Here is a 14,819-nt window from a genome sequence, read left to right on the forward strand (position 1 = left end):
CTGGCAGAAGGGAAGAAAACTGCTACTTCTCCACTTGGACTAAAAGGAAGGATTCACACTCATGACCCTTCATGCCATGCCTGGTTACTGTGCATACCCTGCATGGTGTTTCCATTCTGCTGCTTGCTGGGCTTATTGCCAGCCTAGGACCACAGTTCCACTGGCTGCTCCTCCCACAGCAGCAGGCCCTGCAGAAACACAAGAGAAATCTACCACAAGAGAAATATGTGTAATCAATGCAGTAAAGCTGAATGTCCGCTACAGAAGGCAATATCATTCCATTTAGTAAAATAATTCAGTGGGTACTGTCTTTCTAAATACATAGTGAAATGAATAAAAACTAAACAAATAATACACTCAAAGTCTAAACTATGCATAGATAGAACCATAGAATGGCTTGGGTTGGAAGGGCCTCAAGATCACCAGGTTCCAACCTCCTGCCACAGGCAGCACTGCTGCCACCTAGAACACACAAAGCTATGGTGAGAACAATTGAGACGACCGTCGCAGGAATCAATGACCACAATACCTGCACTTCGTTGGCTCAGTGCAACCAGCTAGAGCTATAGAACTATAGAGCTACAGAGCTATAGAGCTACAGAGCTCTCTCAGACACACAGCGATCTCACAGGAAGAGGACGCTTAAGAACAAAACGCATCAGTTGTGCTGACAGCGTTTTAGGAATTAACAACTTCATTCTTGGTATTCTTCTTCAAAACCAAACTCATAAACCACACCTGAACTGTGAGCTCAAAGGGGGCAGAAGCAGAAGTAAGAATCCAGAAATTGTACTTTTCAGGAAAAAAGATCTTTATTAATTGATTTTCAATTAACCTGAGAAAAGGTTTCACCGCAACAACATCCCTAATGATACTTCTGAAGCACTTATAATATATGATATAATCTGGATTAAATGTGCAAAGAAGGCATTGGGGCACGTGAAAAGTTTTAACACTTCCTCTAGAAAAAGTGAGCTTTGTCAGAATGAAGTATAAAACAGAAATACTGCCTGAAAGCAAACACAAACCCCACTGGTCCACCTTGGTTTTGGCTTTATAAATAGGCCTGTAAACAGCAATAGCTGGTATTTGAAGTGATGTGATTACAGACTCGGAGTTAAACATTTTAATTGTCAGATGCAGCCGTTTGTGCCTTCGAAAGCTGTGCAAACCAGCAATCCTTCCACACACACAGAAAGCAAAATTCTCCCTGCACTAAAACTGACTCGTTTGTCGTTTAAAAAACATACCCATTTAGTTAATAATTAATTTCTTTGAGCCAAAGTGTTTCCATGACAAGCTAATATATTATTCATTCATCTTTATCCAGCACCAAAAATATTTACATCTGTTTTGTACAGGCTGGTGGAGGGAGGGGGTGAAGAAACAGATGGGCTGTGCAGTTTATTTGAAAGACATTTATACTTGTACGTTCGTTATAGCAAAGCTACTGCCAATGGACCCGTTTGTCTTCAAGGTGCTTCTCTGCCACAAGAACTTACACCCCATGAAGCGATACAAGTGATGACTGACAGTGTATTTCTACTGCACCATCGAGGTATTTTAAGCTATATATAAATGCAAAATAGATATTTCCAGGTCTAAATAAAATCAGGACGCCAAAGCCAAACTCCGTAACTGAACACAAAGACATGCATTAAATTCTGGACTAAAATGGTATACAACTAAAAAGAAAAAAAAAAGAGCAGCAAGTTCTAAATACGTGTATGCTGTCAAAATAAAGTAGAATTCAGACAGTCCGTGAAGAGACCGACTTCAACCCTTGTGTGTTCGCAGAGTTCATACAGACATCTTACGGCCAACAGCTCCATCCACACAACAAATAAATTGTAAGTTCTCAAAGTTCATAAACCTTTTTAAGGCTGTCAAGTTCTTCCAAAGAGTATTGATGGTTCTGGTTGTCTGTGAGCAAATCAAACAGTCGCTGAATCTCTCCTTTTTCATTTTTGCTGAGAAGAGCCAACACAACCTGAGAAAACATACTGGGTTATAATCGGCACAGGCAACTGGAAATCCTAACATTTGACAGCAATATCACAATTGTTTGCTATTGAAATACGGAACTCATAGATTTCTGTTTAAGCGCTCGTTTAACCTAAGCTCTTACCTTAAATCTTTCTGCTTTGCTCAAGTAGAAAAGATGCTGATATACAAGGCCAGGGTCTTTTCCAAGGACGTGATGTTCCAACGACTGGATGAAAATCAAGAAGATCTCTCCATCAAGTTTGTTACTGAGCAGCACTGGCAGTTTCTTTGGATCAGTAATTGTAAGAAGATCTGCACAAGCAGACTGATCCTTAGCGGCGTTCACTGCATTTACCATCTGACCAAAGTCATAGGCATTGGATGGTTCAGAAATAGTCAGTTTTTCACAGGTCTTTGATGGCACACTTTGCTGAACTGCTTCTTTAGAGCCAACATCATCAGCCAATGCGTCTTCTGATGTCGCAAGCTGCCCCTCTTCCTGTTCATCAGTTACCTTCACAAAAAAAAATGGCATTAATTCCATACATAGCACGTGTATATTCAACAATAACATCACTAAATTAAAGCTGGCATTTTACTCTTCACAAAATAAAGGCTCCTATGTTCCTCTGTGTCCCCCTTGCCCCCAGAACGGTACAACCCTTGTTTATTTTTAAAGGTTTCTCAGTCAAAAGTCTGTATTTTGCATTCATTTCATTGCTTGGTGTTTCACTGTAGAAAGACAAATGAAGAACACTGTGAGAGAGCTAAGACGGACAGTATACATATTCTGAATGCGAAGTTGCACAACACAAGCAGAACTGAACTTTAGTCTCCATATGCTTTTCATTTACAGCTTCACTGCTGTGACTGCAGAACAGTACAAGCATACAGCAGTTGCATCAGGCTGCTGTTTGTGGACTTGCTGTGGAGGCAGAAGGTTCATCATGGTCTAACTGCCTGTATTCCCACTTTTCCTCAGCTTGCAGCTTATACAGAGCTTCATCAATCAGTTGCTAGAAAATTAGCCTCGAGTTCCACTATTACAGAACCCTTAGAGTTGGAAGGGACCCTTTAAAGGCCATCTAGTCCAACTCCTCTGCAATGAACAGGGACATCACAGCTAGAGCAGGCTGCCCCAGGCCTGATTCAGCCCCACCCCAAAAGTTTCCAGGGATGGGACATCAGTCACATCTTTGGACGACCTGTTGCAGCGCCAACAACATTTACAACCACAAAACTACTTTAATAGAAGTCCACTTCAAACTATCAGGAGCTGTTGAGTCAGTACAAACCTACCAAAACAACTCACTGAACAGGGTTTCTCCAAAAGCTTGTCAGGCTTTTGGAAAAGTCTGAAGACACAGCACTCCACATCACAGTGCTGCACTGGGAGCTAAATTAGCCATCTCTGCAGGCATTGGGCTTATAGAGCTTTTGCTTTATTTTTAAATAATCCTTAGTAACAAGGGAGATATCTAGCTGTCTTCTATAAAATTATAGCTTGATTCAAATGGAATTATAATGCTAAATCTCTTTCTAATTAAATTTTCCTTTATTTTCTTTGCAGTCTGCTTTCATGGCATCCCCATGTAGATAAGATAGGGAAAACTGTCTAAATGGGCAGCCACAATTACACAATAACAAACATCAGTGCTTCCTGCCTCAGCCCTGGAAGAATTACCAATGTCAGTAATGTAGTCAGTAGGTCTCCAAGCACTGCATTCACTGCCCAGAGCTTCTCTGTACACTCTCAGCCCCTTCGTCACAACTCACAGCTTAACTAACACTATTCCCAGCTTACAACAGTTACACAAAATCCCAAACTCGAGACACTGGGAAGTTTGTCAATAAAACAAGTTGTTGCTGTGGCAGTAACTGCCATTTCCATTACACCATCACTTTGAAATTGCACAATCCAAATTACAGTCTCAGTTTAATAGCATAGACTGGAAATTATATATTTTAAACAGGAAAGGGGAAAAAAATACATTCCTAAACCAATGGTAAATTACAATCAAAAACATCGAAGTTACAATCCAAAACATCAGGTGACCAAGAAAATCCCTTTGCCACTTAATTCAAAAAATTCTGGACAGCTACTGTTTTAATCCAATATATAATGTTAAATCGTGCTTCTTTTTTTTTTTTTTTTTTTCCATACCATTGCTTTTCAAGGAAGGATTTTATCCTTCACACCAGAAGCATCACTACCAGCACAAGAACAGCTGGCACGTTGCTAACAGCCTTCACCAGAGGTTGCCAGAGTAGCTCAGACTTCAAAAGCAAAACTGCTCTTGGACAGCCATATCCTGTAAAATTGCTATTTCAAAATCTAAGGAGGATTACAAGGAGCACATGCTGAAGTTTCTTGCTGTCTTAATGTACTTTTTTCACTTATGTTGTATTTCTGAATGCACCTTGAAGCAGGCAAAGCTTCAATTCAGAAGAGAGTGGATGCTGAACATATATGTGAGCATCCTCTGATATGTTAAAAATACAATTCTGCCTAAAGCAGGTGTAGAGCTCAGAACTAACACCTAAATGCTTTGGTATTATGTTTTCAAATGCATGGATTCTGTACTGCCTGCTTATAAAACTGAACAGATATACCTCTTGTATGGTTATTTTCTTCCTTTGCTTTTGTTGACTGTCAGTGACAGCAGTGCTGCCACAGCTGAGCAGCTGGGTTATCTCCTCTAGCTCATTTTTTGCTTCAAGAACATTTGGATCTATTAGAAGTACTTTCTTGAGATCATCAGCACTGGCTTGATAGTTCTGTAAGTAAAAAGGAAAATATTTTTTTCATAAATACAGTATGGGAAAAATAAATTACAATTATCATATTGGCTTTCACAAGGAAAAAAAATGCTAAAATCTTGATGCAAATAGACAAAAATAATCAAAATGCAGTGTAATTTTAAAGGTAGAAAAGAGGAAACCAAGGATAAGTTTGAATACTTTATGACTAAATACATTCATATTAAATATATAGTATGAATTAATATATGCTCTGAAAAACATTTCCCTGTATTAGAAAATAGACTACTGAGGATTGCTGCTTTTAAAAACAATCAACATTTTAATACCTTCTCAGTGCAACTCCATCAACTGTTTGCAGGCTTTGACAGAAGGTCAAATTAAATTTAAATGAAAACTATGCCTTAAATTCTGGGCATCATTTCAACCGCTCATCTCAAATGAGCTGACATAGGAAATTCCTGGCTATAGTTGGGAAGACTGAGATTACATGAAGAATTCTAGGATAAACTACAGAAGGATCAATACAGAGTGGTATTAGAACACTGCTCTACCAGAATCAGTCTTGCCCTTTGATTTGACTTTCAGTATTAAATTTTTCAGAGAGACAAAGTTCAGAGCAGCACCAATTCTGAGGAAGGCTGAAATACCACATGGAACAAACCAAGTTACCCTGGGGGCTGAATATAAAAAATAAGGATAACATGTAACAGCAGATAGTAAAAGACTGTGCACAGAATAGTGAGGGAGCCAGTATTTCCTTTGTTCCCAATCAGTGTCATAAGGTTATTGAGGGTCATATTATCACAGAAAAAAAAATAAAACCCTAAAAAAAACAATATTACATCATCAGTTGACATCTTTCCTCAGCATCCCAGCAGTAATGGAAACTACAAGTGTGGAAGACAGACATTCTCATTCTATTTTCTATCCAAGATATTTCATTCATAACCAGTTAACTTGTACAAGCAAACTTTGGTTTGCTTGTGGACTTCATCTGCAAATGAACACAGCAAGGGGACAGCGTGCCTTCTTCAGCAAACAGCTACCATTTAAGCTAAAACATCTGAATATTCACAGCTACAGAGAAATGAGGTTCCAGAACAGACTTCTGACAATGATCACAATGGTCAGCAAACAACCAGCCCTCCTAAGTTTTAAACTGTATCCGGGTGTAAGAGTATGCATAGCCCATCCCATATCCTACATTATCGGCCTAATTCATCAAACAAGTACCATCTTTATCCCAGTGTTTCCTTAACTGCATCTGAGTGAGTGTATAAAAATCATTAAATCCCTCTGCAGCTTTTGTGATATAAATACAGATGCAATCATAAACAATTAACATCCTCCAGCTTAGTTATGTCTTAACAAATTAGATGCATCTAGTTCTTACTATCTTTTGTTAGAGTCATTTGTCAATTCAAAGCTTATTTATTCCAATATTCTTAGTCTTTTCTCAAATTACTGTAAATCATTGTGCAGATTTATATGTTCAAAAAATATTTATATTCTATATATGCCTAATGCTTTACAAAGTAATACATCATCAGCACTGCATACTTTGCTTATGTTCACTCGCTGACTTAATTACCTGATGATTGCCTTTGAAGAGGATAAGCAAGTTTAGAAGTACTTAAGAATACCTGCCATGTTCTTTTTCCTCACCTGTAATCCTTTGTATGCTAGCGCTCTTCTGTAAAAAGCTTTAATATTAGAATCTTCTACTTGAAGGACATGATCACAATCCTGCTTAGCCTCTTCATATTTATACAGTTTCAAGTAACAGAGAGCTCTAACACAGAAAAACAGAATACACTGCAATATAAGTAAATTCTAGCGTACTGTAATGCCAACAGTATCTGACTCTCTTTAATGTTTATTACAGTATTTCACACAATATCAATATGCTGTTTTATATTCTTTTCTCCTTACAGTACATCTTTTCTTCCTTAAATACATCAAAATCATAAGTATTAATGACATCACTGGATGGAATTAGAGCCAATTCCAGTTAAAATTCATGTATGAATAATGCTAGAAGTTGAGCAGGTGTATAAGTACTTTAAAAGCAGAGTCTGTTTTAGCTTAATATGACGGTATGGGGATGTATATAACAGGGATTGCATGCAACCACTCTGGGTGAAAATAAAGTGCTCCATATTAAATAAGCACTTTCTGCATCTAATTATTACTTGGAAGTCTCCTATTCAGGAACTGGCCTAGTAAAATCCTACTTAATTTGAAGAAGCTGACAGGATTACAGCATAAAGAATTATGCCATAGAATCAGGTCAACCTTTACAATAACGCTGCTGCATGACTACGCTTCTACTACTATCTTTTCAGTATGTACATCCTCTCTAAATTATTATTCTTTGTATTTGGTATATTGCAACTGCACGTTAGTTTTTAATTAATATCCAATCAGTATTCTCACACAATTCTGTAAGATGCTACTTTAATAACACCTTTCGCTTTGGTTACTTTACATACATCTTAAAATCTTTATATTGATATCACAGACATAAATACCTGCTCTGCCTGGAAGACAACGAGGTTTAATGAAAAATCAATTTTGTTATTAGAAATTCCCATCAAGAGGAAAAAAATGCCTTTTAAAAAGTGGTTGAAGTGACGCAAAATCCATGTTTTCAGTGCAAAAATGTAAGCATTGTTATCCCACAAAGCAGGGGTAGATTTTAGATCTTTACCTGTTTGTGTAGATTGTGCAGTCCTTGGAATTTAACTTCAAGCATTCACTGTATTTATTTACAGCCTCATCATATTTACCTCTCTTCACCAAATCATTCCCTTCATTTTTTAATGTCCTGAACTTTTCCTCAGCTTTCTCACCTACACAAGGAAAGGATCACAGTGTTACATAAGAAGGTTGGTTCATTACAGATAGCTGAATAATCTACCCAGACTAAGAATAACTGCCTGGCATCTGGACTATTTTTATCAGTTTGCACATTCCGATTTCTGTCCCACATCTTCCTGATGCTCTAAGAAAGTTATGAGATACATGCACCTATTTGACAAAACACATGTTTTCCAATACACCAAGGTAGCTATTTTTGCTGAAAATAATCTGAACGCAACAGACAACTCTGCTTTCATCCTCCCCTGCCAACCTGCTCTTCCTAGTACAGTGGGATGAACCACCAAAATGCTGGCTTTATTTACAGCAGCAGAAATGTAATCAGAGGCATTAAAAACCTTCTAGATCTTCACCATCACACCAAAAAGGCCATAATGTTTCCTAATATGCTTTCTGCAAGCAACCAATCAATCAATTTCTATGTTAAGCTAATGACAAACAATCACATCAGTTGGGGTTACTGAGAGATCAACAATATTCTGTTTATGAGTTTTCTGATAAAGGTGTTTCAAGCAACTAGAAAACACCAAACTATGCATATATAAATGCTTTGCTCTTTCATAATGGTCTTTCCTTCCACATCATTTGTTGCACATGCTTCTGGATTAGACCACAGCTTTAATATCTGCAGTGAAACATCAATCCTGATTGCACTTTAATGACTCCTGAAGTAGACTGAGAAGCGTTTTATATCCCACAATCCCACTGTGGTGACAGTGATGGCTAACAGTAACATTTCAGAACAGGTTAAACATGACCTAAGGAACTGCTATCTTTGTTCTTTGCTTTAATCTTCCAATTCTTTCTCTTCAAAGTTATACAATGTTGTAAAGATGCAAATTTAATCCCTCCTAGTTAAGATAAATGGCTTAGACTACATACCTTGGTTATACAATGAAAAGAAAAAAACAACTAATGGCACCCCTTAATAACAGAAAAAGCCCAGAGTACAAACATAAATATAAAAGCGTAGCTTGTTTTAATAGCAACACACTCATGTAAAATACCAGTTTTCTGCTTGATTTCAAAATTAAGTGCTAAACTGTCCAATCTTTAAGTGATAAATCAGTAACAACAGGCACAACTAATGGAAATGCTCCAGTCACTGAACATTTTAAAAAGTGGAGTAAAACTTTTATGAATTTAATTGAGCTTAAAATATACATTAACATCTTTCATGTTCCTTAAACAAACAAAAAAATAAGTTTAACTGCTGTAATATTAGGTCAGAGAAACCACTGACTTGTGATAGGACTCAACACACTGCTGAACTAAGGGAAGTAAATTAGGCTAAAAGTTATGTGCATTCAATGAGGTGTTGAATCGGCAGCTGCAGATTTGACCTTGCTAAGCCAGGTTCTCGCTGCCGATAGCAGATGCTTTTATACAGACTCAGACAATTAGTGCAGACAGTGGTCTCTTGTTTTTTGTCCAAATAACATCATTAGCTTTCCTATATCTGGAATGCAAGGTAGCAGGCTCAAACAGTTAAACCACAAATTAACGAAGAAGGAGTGTATTGGTGAAAAGAGTTGTGGCCAATGAGGCAACCAACCAGAGGCAGCCAAGCATACTCTATCCTAAACCAAGACCAAGAAAAAAACATGACAACCTTCATCGGAAAGCCCAGCGAGAATACGCACATGTAACAGAGATGGGACTTGGAGTGAAGGAGGGAATGTCAATCACTCTGGGGACTCATTGTAATAATGCCTTTTCTTGGATATCTAATGTATGTGTAAGCAGCTTCCTCATTAAGGATCTGCCTTTCTTGCCCTCTGCTATGCAGGCTAGGTGTGAATATCTCCCCTGCACCCAGTGAGTGTGCAGCACTGATTCAACACACCTGCTTTGTAATTACTCTGTGAGTTTGATTTCTGCACGCCACCGCTGATGAGCCATTTCTGCCATATTTTACATAACTTCAGAAATTACACGCTGCAAACTAAACTGCATCATCTGGCCTCCAAAAAATAATTACCATAACTGTGGCTCTATCAAGTGTATCAAACCTAATCACATAAAAGATCACCTAATTTGACTTTTCACTAAGTTCTCTGGTAAATATTTTTCTGAAGTCATTTCTTTAATACATTTAATTGTATTCCATTTTTTGGTTAAAAGTACTTTCTAGTACACATATAGCATTAGCTATACATACGATTCATCTGCAACTGTTCTTCTTTGTTGATTTCTGTGGGACTTCTTGGCTTAACCTCTGAAGAAAAGCTTCCTCCATCCCACCTGTGTAGCTGAGCAGCAACAGGGACAGCTGGAATTGGTGGTAGTTTTTCCCTCCAACTAGAACCATCTTGATCAATTAAAGTCTTCGTTATTCTGAAAAGGAAAAATGCCATCAATATGACTCTGCAAACATTTAATTTATGCTTTGATAACTTACAAATTAAATAATACAATGTTCTAATTAAAAAAAAAACCACAGCAACACACAAAGCTTAACAATTACCCTTAAGATTATTAAAAAAAAAAACCCAACAATGACTGTCTTAATAGTTAACACTACTGAATTCATTTATTTGATTTGGGCTTTTCCCCTTTTTAAATCAGTTGTTCTGCTCATATGTAGCAGACAGGACACTGTCATCAGCCAGATCTATAAATCACAGAATCACAGAATTGTAGGGGTTGGAAGGGACCCCTAGAGATCATCGAGTCCAACCCCCCTGCCAAAGCAGGCTCCCTACACCACATCACACAGGTAGGCGTCCAGACCGGTCTTAAATATCTCCAGAGAAGGAGACTCCACCACCTCCCTGGGCAGCCTGTTCCAGTGCTCCGTCACCCTCACTGTAAAGAAGTTCTTGTGCACATTCGTGTGGAACTTCCTATGCTGTACTTGCATCCCATTACCCCTAGTCCTATCCCCACGCACTACTGAAAAGAGACCAGCCTCACCACTATGGCTCCCACACCTCAGGTATTTATAAACCTGGATCAAGTCCCCTCTCAGCCTTCTTTTTATATAATTAAGCAAATGTCAGATTTTGCAACCAAGCTTTATGTGCTGCCTCAAACATGGCAGTAAAGAAATAGGGAGGGTGAGGATGGGGGGGGAACAGATATTTATATTACTTAGTTTTCTCAGTTGCTAATTCATGTTATCTGAAACAAGAGTAAAATACAGCATCCTGAGACATAAGCATGGTACCTAAATTTGCCCATGTCAAACAAAATCTCTTACACAATTACCTCTCACAAAAATATTTTCTAAACAACCAGTGCAGGTCATAAATTACATTTCTTATAGTAGACAAAAACTCTTCAGTGGATTATTCTTCATCACCATTTAAAAATGCAAATAAAAGTATTCAAACTGTTCAGCCTCTCTTTAATCAGTAGACTATAGATCATCTGCTTCTACACAGGAGAGGCTCAATACAAAATACAATTAATTGGGAGTTTCCCATTGCTGTGATATGTTTTGGAGAAAGACCCAAACAAACATGAATACAGAATTCACGGTTTTCTTGCAACTTTTGTACTGATCTAAGAAACAAACATACAAACAAAAAAAAAAAAACCTAACCAAGCAAATATTAACATATGCTAAAAACAATAATGTGAGCGATATAAAAAGCATTCTGATATCAACATGAATTTAAGAGCCAAGAGTGAGCAAGTCTGATGTCTACTTTAACAAAGAAAAGCTCTCAACATAGTAAAGCAAGTCAAATTGATACTATATAAATCAATAAATTGGAATTTGTATAATAGGTGCGTTTCTATCTAACGTAGTGCAAAAAAACACCCTATGTTAATTATCTGCCAAAAAATAAAAATCTAGTAACCCTGAATGTGACTCAAATGAGATAATAACCCAGACAGAGTTTTCTTCCTCACTTTTTCCTTTACAAAAGTTTCAATAATAATGGCTATAAAGTAAGAAAACTCCTCAGTGTAATACATTGGCTAGATTCAAAGCAGCTGGCACCAAACAATTTTCCTATTAGGATCCAAAAGAAGAGCCAGCAGCACTTCTAATATTGTTTCCCAGAATCTCAGTGTAGTTAAGGTTGGAAGGGATCTCTGCATCCATCTGGTCCTGTTTCCCTGCTCAAGCAGGGACAATTAGAGCAGGGTGCCCAGGACCATGTCCAGGCAGACACTGACATTAAAACAGAAACTGACGCAGTATTTTAAATATATATATAGAATACAAACACTGTTTGTGGAGCTACATTATGCGTGATTTTATGTGCTATATTTCATGAAACATGTATGCTATATGCTACATGAAACATGCCATTTTGTACTGAAAATAAGTTATTAACACTAAAAAATGTGATGTTATGTGTATGATCTAGCTAATTAATCTGTTTTCTAAGTGAACAAGAACATTTTGCTTTGTATTAACCACATATACCCCTTCTGGGATTTCTTCTATCCCAGTAATAAGCAGTATTTTATAGGGTAAAAGCAAAATCTGTGCAAGTTCTATTTTGTTCTTATTCTACTAAAGCCTTAGGGTATTGTTAAGAATTGTCTGAATACAAGTGTTAAGAGAAATGTGGCACATTATCACAAGTTAGACAGCCCTAAGAGTAAAGTTACTCTGGTAATTTTATTAGAGAACAAAACCACACACTTCATATTTAAAAGTCTTTTTTTTTTCTCCTGGTTCTTCTCACACAAAATAACAGAGTAATTCTGTTCAGAATTGAGAGAAGTGGAATGAAGGTTCAATTTAATAAATTGAAATGTATGAACATACTGCCCAATATAAAAGACACAACTGAAAATCAGCTAACCACGATAAACACTCACAATTCTTTGTACTTGTTCTCAGTTGATTTTTCAGCAAAATAAATACATTCTTTCTTAGTTTACTTTGGTTGTTGAGTGGCAAGTGAAGGCTTCACCTTAAGAAATTCTACTCATTTTTAACATGAGAATTATCTGAAATATCAGACTGAACAACTCTTAGGTTTTAAGAGTTTTTTAAAAACTTACTTAGCAGGTGAACACAGCAAGATGAGCCTTAATACAATTTAATGAGCCCACTTTCAGACAGAAGTAGGAAGATGAGGTTTTCTGTCAGCTTCCTACACAATCACCATCCAGTTTCCTCCAGGAATGTTAAAACAAATAAATCCTCCAGTAAAAGCAGACTGTTAAGACCTGACGTTTCTAAAAAATTCAAAGATCTCTTTTGAGGTTGTCCCACTGTGTTAAAGGGCTGTGCAGTACCTACCATTCTTTGTCAAAACTCATTCTTAAAGGCGTATTACTTTGGAACTATAAATTGATAATTCAGTCATTGTTTGCAGATTAATTTACAAAGACAAAATACTCAAAAATAACTTATATTAAAAGTTCAGTAAAGCAGGAGGTCTATGCTCAAGAAAGTAAGAATTTGCAAGCAAAAATTAATTACCAGCAGAAGAGAAGACAAGAAGGAAGAAGCAGCTGAAATAAGGTGATGGGTTGCCAGGGAGGAAAGAATAATGAGCAGTGAAGCTAAAAACATAAGGAAGGCCTAGAGAGGAGAAAAGGAAGAATGTTAAGGGAAAAGAAGGAAATAAGCTTATTACTAAGCAAGTTACAAGTCACTGTCAGAAGAAACAAGAGAATAATATCTGCAGATAAATAAGCCAAGAAATTTTAAAAATAAAACCAAAATAAAAAAAAAAAAGTCAAATAAATTGTAGAGATACCAACACAGGAAGTTACTTCACCAAAAGAAATCGTCTATTATTAATGCAGATACAGGAGATCAGCGACAATTTGTTGTGTAACCAAAAAGAAGACTACAAAGAGAAGATAGTAAAGTTTCATCATTTCCTTTGGACACCTCTTCTTAAATAAGCAGAATTTAAAAATACTATTGCCTCTTCATTGATGTATAAAGAAAAACATAAGCACTCATGACCTCGCCTTAAGAAGGAAAGTAACAGATTCCATTGCATAAAGTTGCATGAAGACGGAGTCCTGCTCAACAATTAATCTCTGTTTCACTTTCATAAGTATTTTTTTGTCCAATAAAAGGAAAAAAAGAGAGAAAATCAACATGAAAATCCTGTCATTTGTGCACTTATGTACTTTCAACATGTTAATGAGAATCAAACTGTATAAGCACTATCATAATAATGAACTATTAATATACAGTATCTTATAGTAAGATACTGTAATTTATCTCTAAGCAATCTGTTATGTTACTTTTATTTTAAAAACATCTCTAAGCTTTGTAGCCAATCACTGCAACAAGCTGCTCCAGTGTATGCACAACTGTAGCATACTGAAGAATTCACACCTAACGTAAACCTGAGTTGGCACATGAAGAGTGCTAGTAAATTAAGGAAACAGGAATGTCAGAGAAAAGGTATGGACTTAAACCACAAGTTAGGAAAGAAGTTGCCCAGTCCAAAAATAATAATAATAATAATAAAAATAAATAATAAAAAAAGCCTCTTAATGTAATAATTTTAAAAGAAAAATGTGGCTCACTGCTGCAGAAGGCAACTGTGAAGCTGTGAGAAAACAACAAAAGTAACCAGTCAATCCTTTAGTTCTAACACAAATTGTGATGGCCTTGCTGTGGGATAAATACAGAAAGGATGATCTATATTCCTCTATTTGGACTAATGTGTAAAATATGTACAAGGTGCATTTACCTATTAACACTGTCATTTGCTGCTTGTATGCTGCTGTCTATTTGTAGGACTGTTTTATAATCAACATATGCCTGTCGATACCGCTCCATAGACTCGTATGCCATGGCTCGTCGTAGAAGAGGCTTAAGGGAAAATGGCTGAAGTTCCAGAGCTCTGGAAAAAAACAAAAGAGGTATATGATGTTAAAGCAGGAAAAGTAAATAGTAGTACAACTATCTTATTATACACACAACTATATGGAACAATTGTGTGATTTCAGATTTGTCTTACACTAACATAACCCAGGAAGACACTGTTGAGTGGTTCATTATTAATGCCCTAAATGAAATGCAGTTAAGAAATGGTCAGTGCTTTTACCACAGCTTACTAGACTCAAATCCACATCTTCTACCTGCAGAGCTAATGCTTTCCTGGCAATGAAAGTAACAAAATGACAGTTGTTAAAAGTTGTTTTTCTCAAGTCATGCCTAGAACTACTAGAATTTCAAGTATATTGTGCTTTTGCCTACACAAATTTAATTCTTCTTCCTTATGTGAAAACATTAATGTAAAAATACA

General features: G+C 36.8%; 1 protein-coding gene across 8 annotated transcripts in view; it reads right to left on the reverse strand.

The window, feature by feature from the left end:
* Positions 1 to 793: 793 nt before the first annotated feature.
* The window catches only part of SPAG1 (sperm associated antigen 1), a 35,251-nt gene continuing 21,225 nt past the window's right edge, over positions 794 to 14,819 (reverse strand). For 6 of the 8 annotated variants that reach the window (XM_015855995.3, XM_085537171.1, XM_015855994.3 and 3 more), the window contains 7 exons: positions 14,262 to 14,414; positions 9,791 to 9,966; positions 7,460 to 7,601; positions 6,415 to 6,541; positions 4,600 to 4,764; positions 2,129 to 2,500; positions 794 to 1,990 (listed from right to left, as the gene is read on the reverse strand). In XM_015855995.3, coding sequence (XP_015711481.2) covers positions 1,859 to 1,990; positions 2,129 to 2,500; positions 4,600 to 4,764; positions 6,415 to 6,541; positions 7,460 to 7,601; positions 9,791 to 9,966; positions 14,262 to 14,414 — 1,267 coding nt within the window. In that variant the 3' untranslated portion in view covers positions 794 to 1,858. Of the gene's footprint in view, positions 1,991 to 2,128; positions 2,501 to 4,599; positions 4,765 to 6,414; positions 6,542 to 7,459; positions 7,602 to 9,790; positions 9,967 to 13,024; positions 13,127 to 14,261; positions 14,415 to 14,819 lie in introns of all 8 variants that reach the window. The other 2 variants (XR_014942474.1, XR_014942475.1) reach the window with 1 other exon arrangement.

Source organism: Coturnix japonica, chromosome 2, assembly GCF_054131305.1.
Source record: "Coturnix japonica strain WE chromosome 2, WE-NBRP24, whole genome shotgun sequence".
Classification (NCBI taxonomy): domain Eukaryota; kingdom Metazoa; phylum Chordata; class Aves; order Galliformes; family Phasianidae; genus Coturnix; species Coturnix japonica.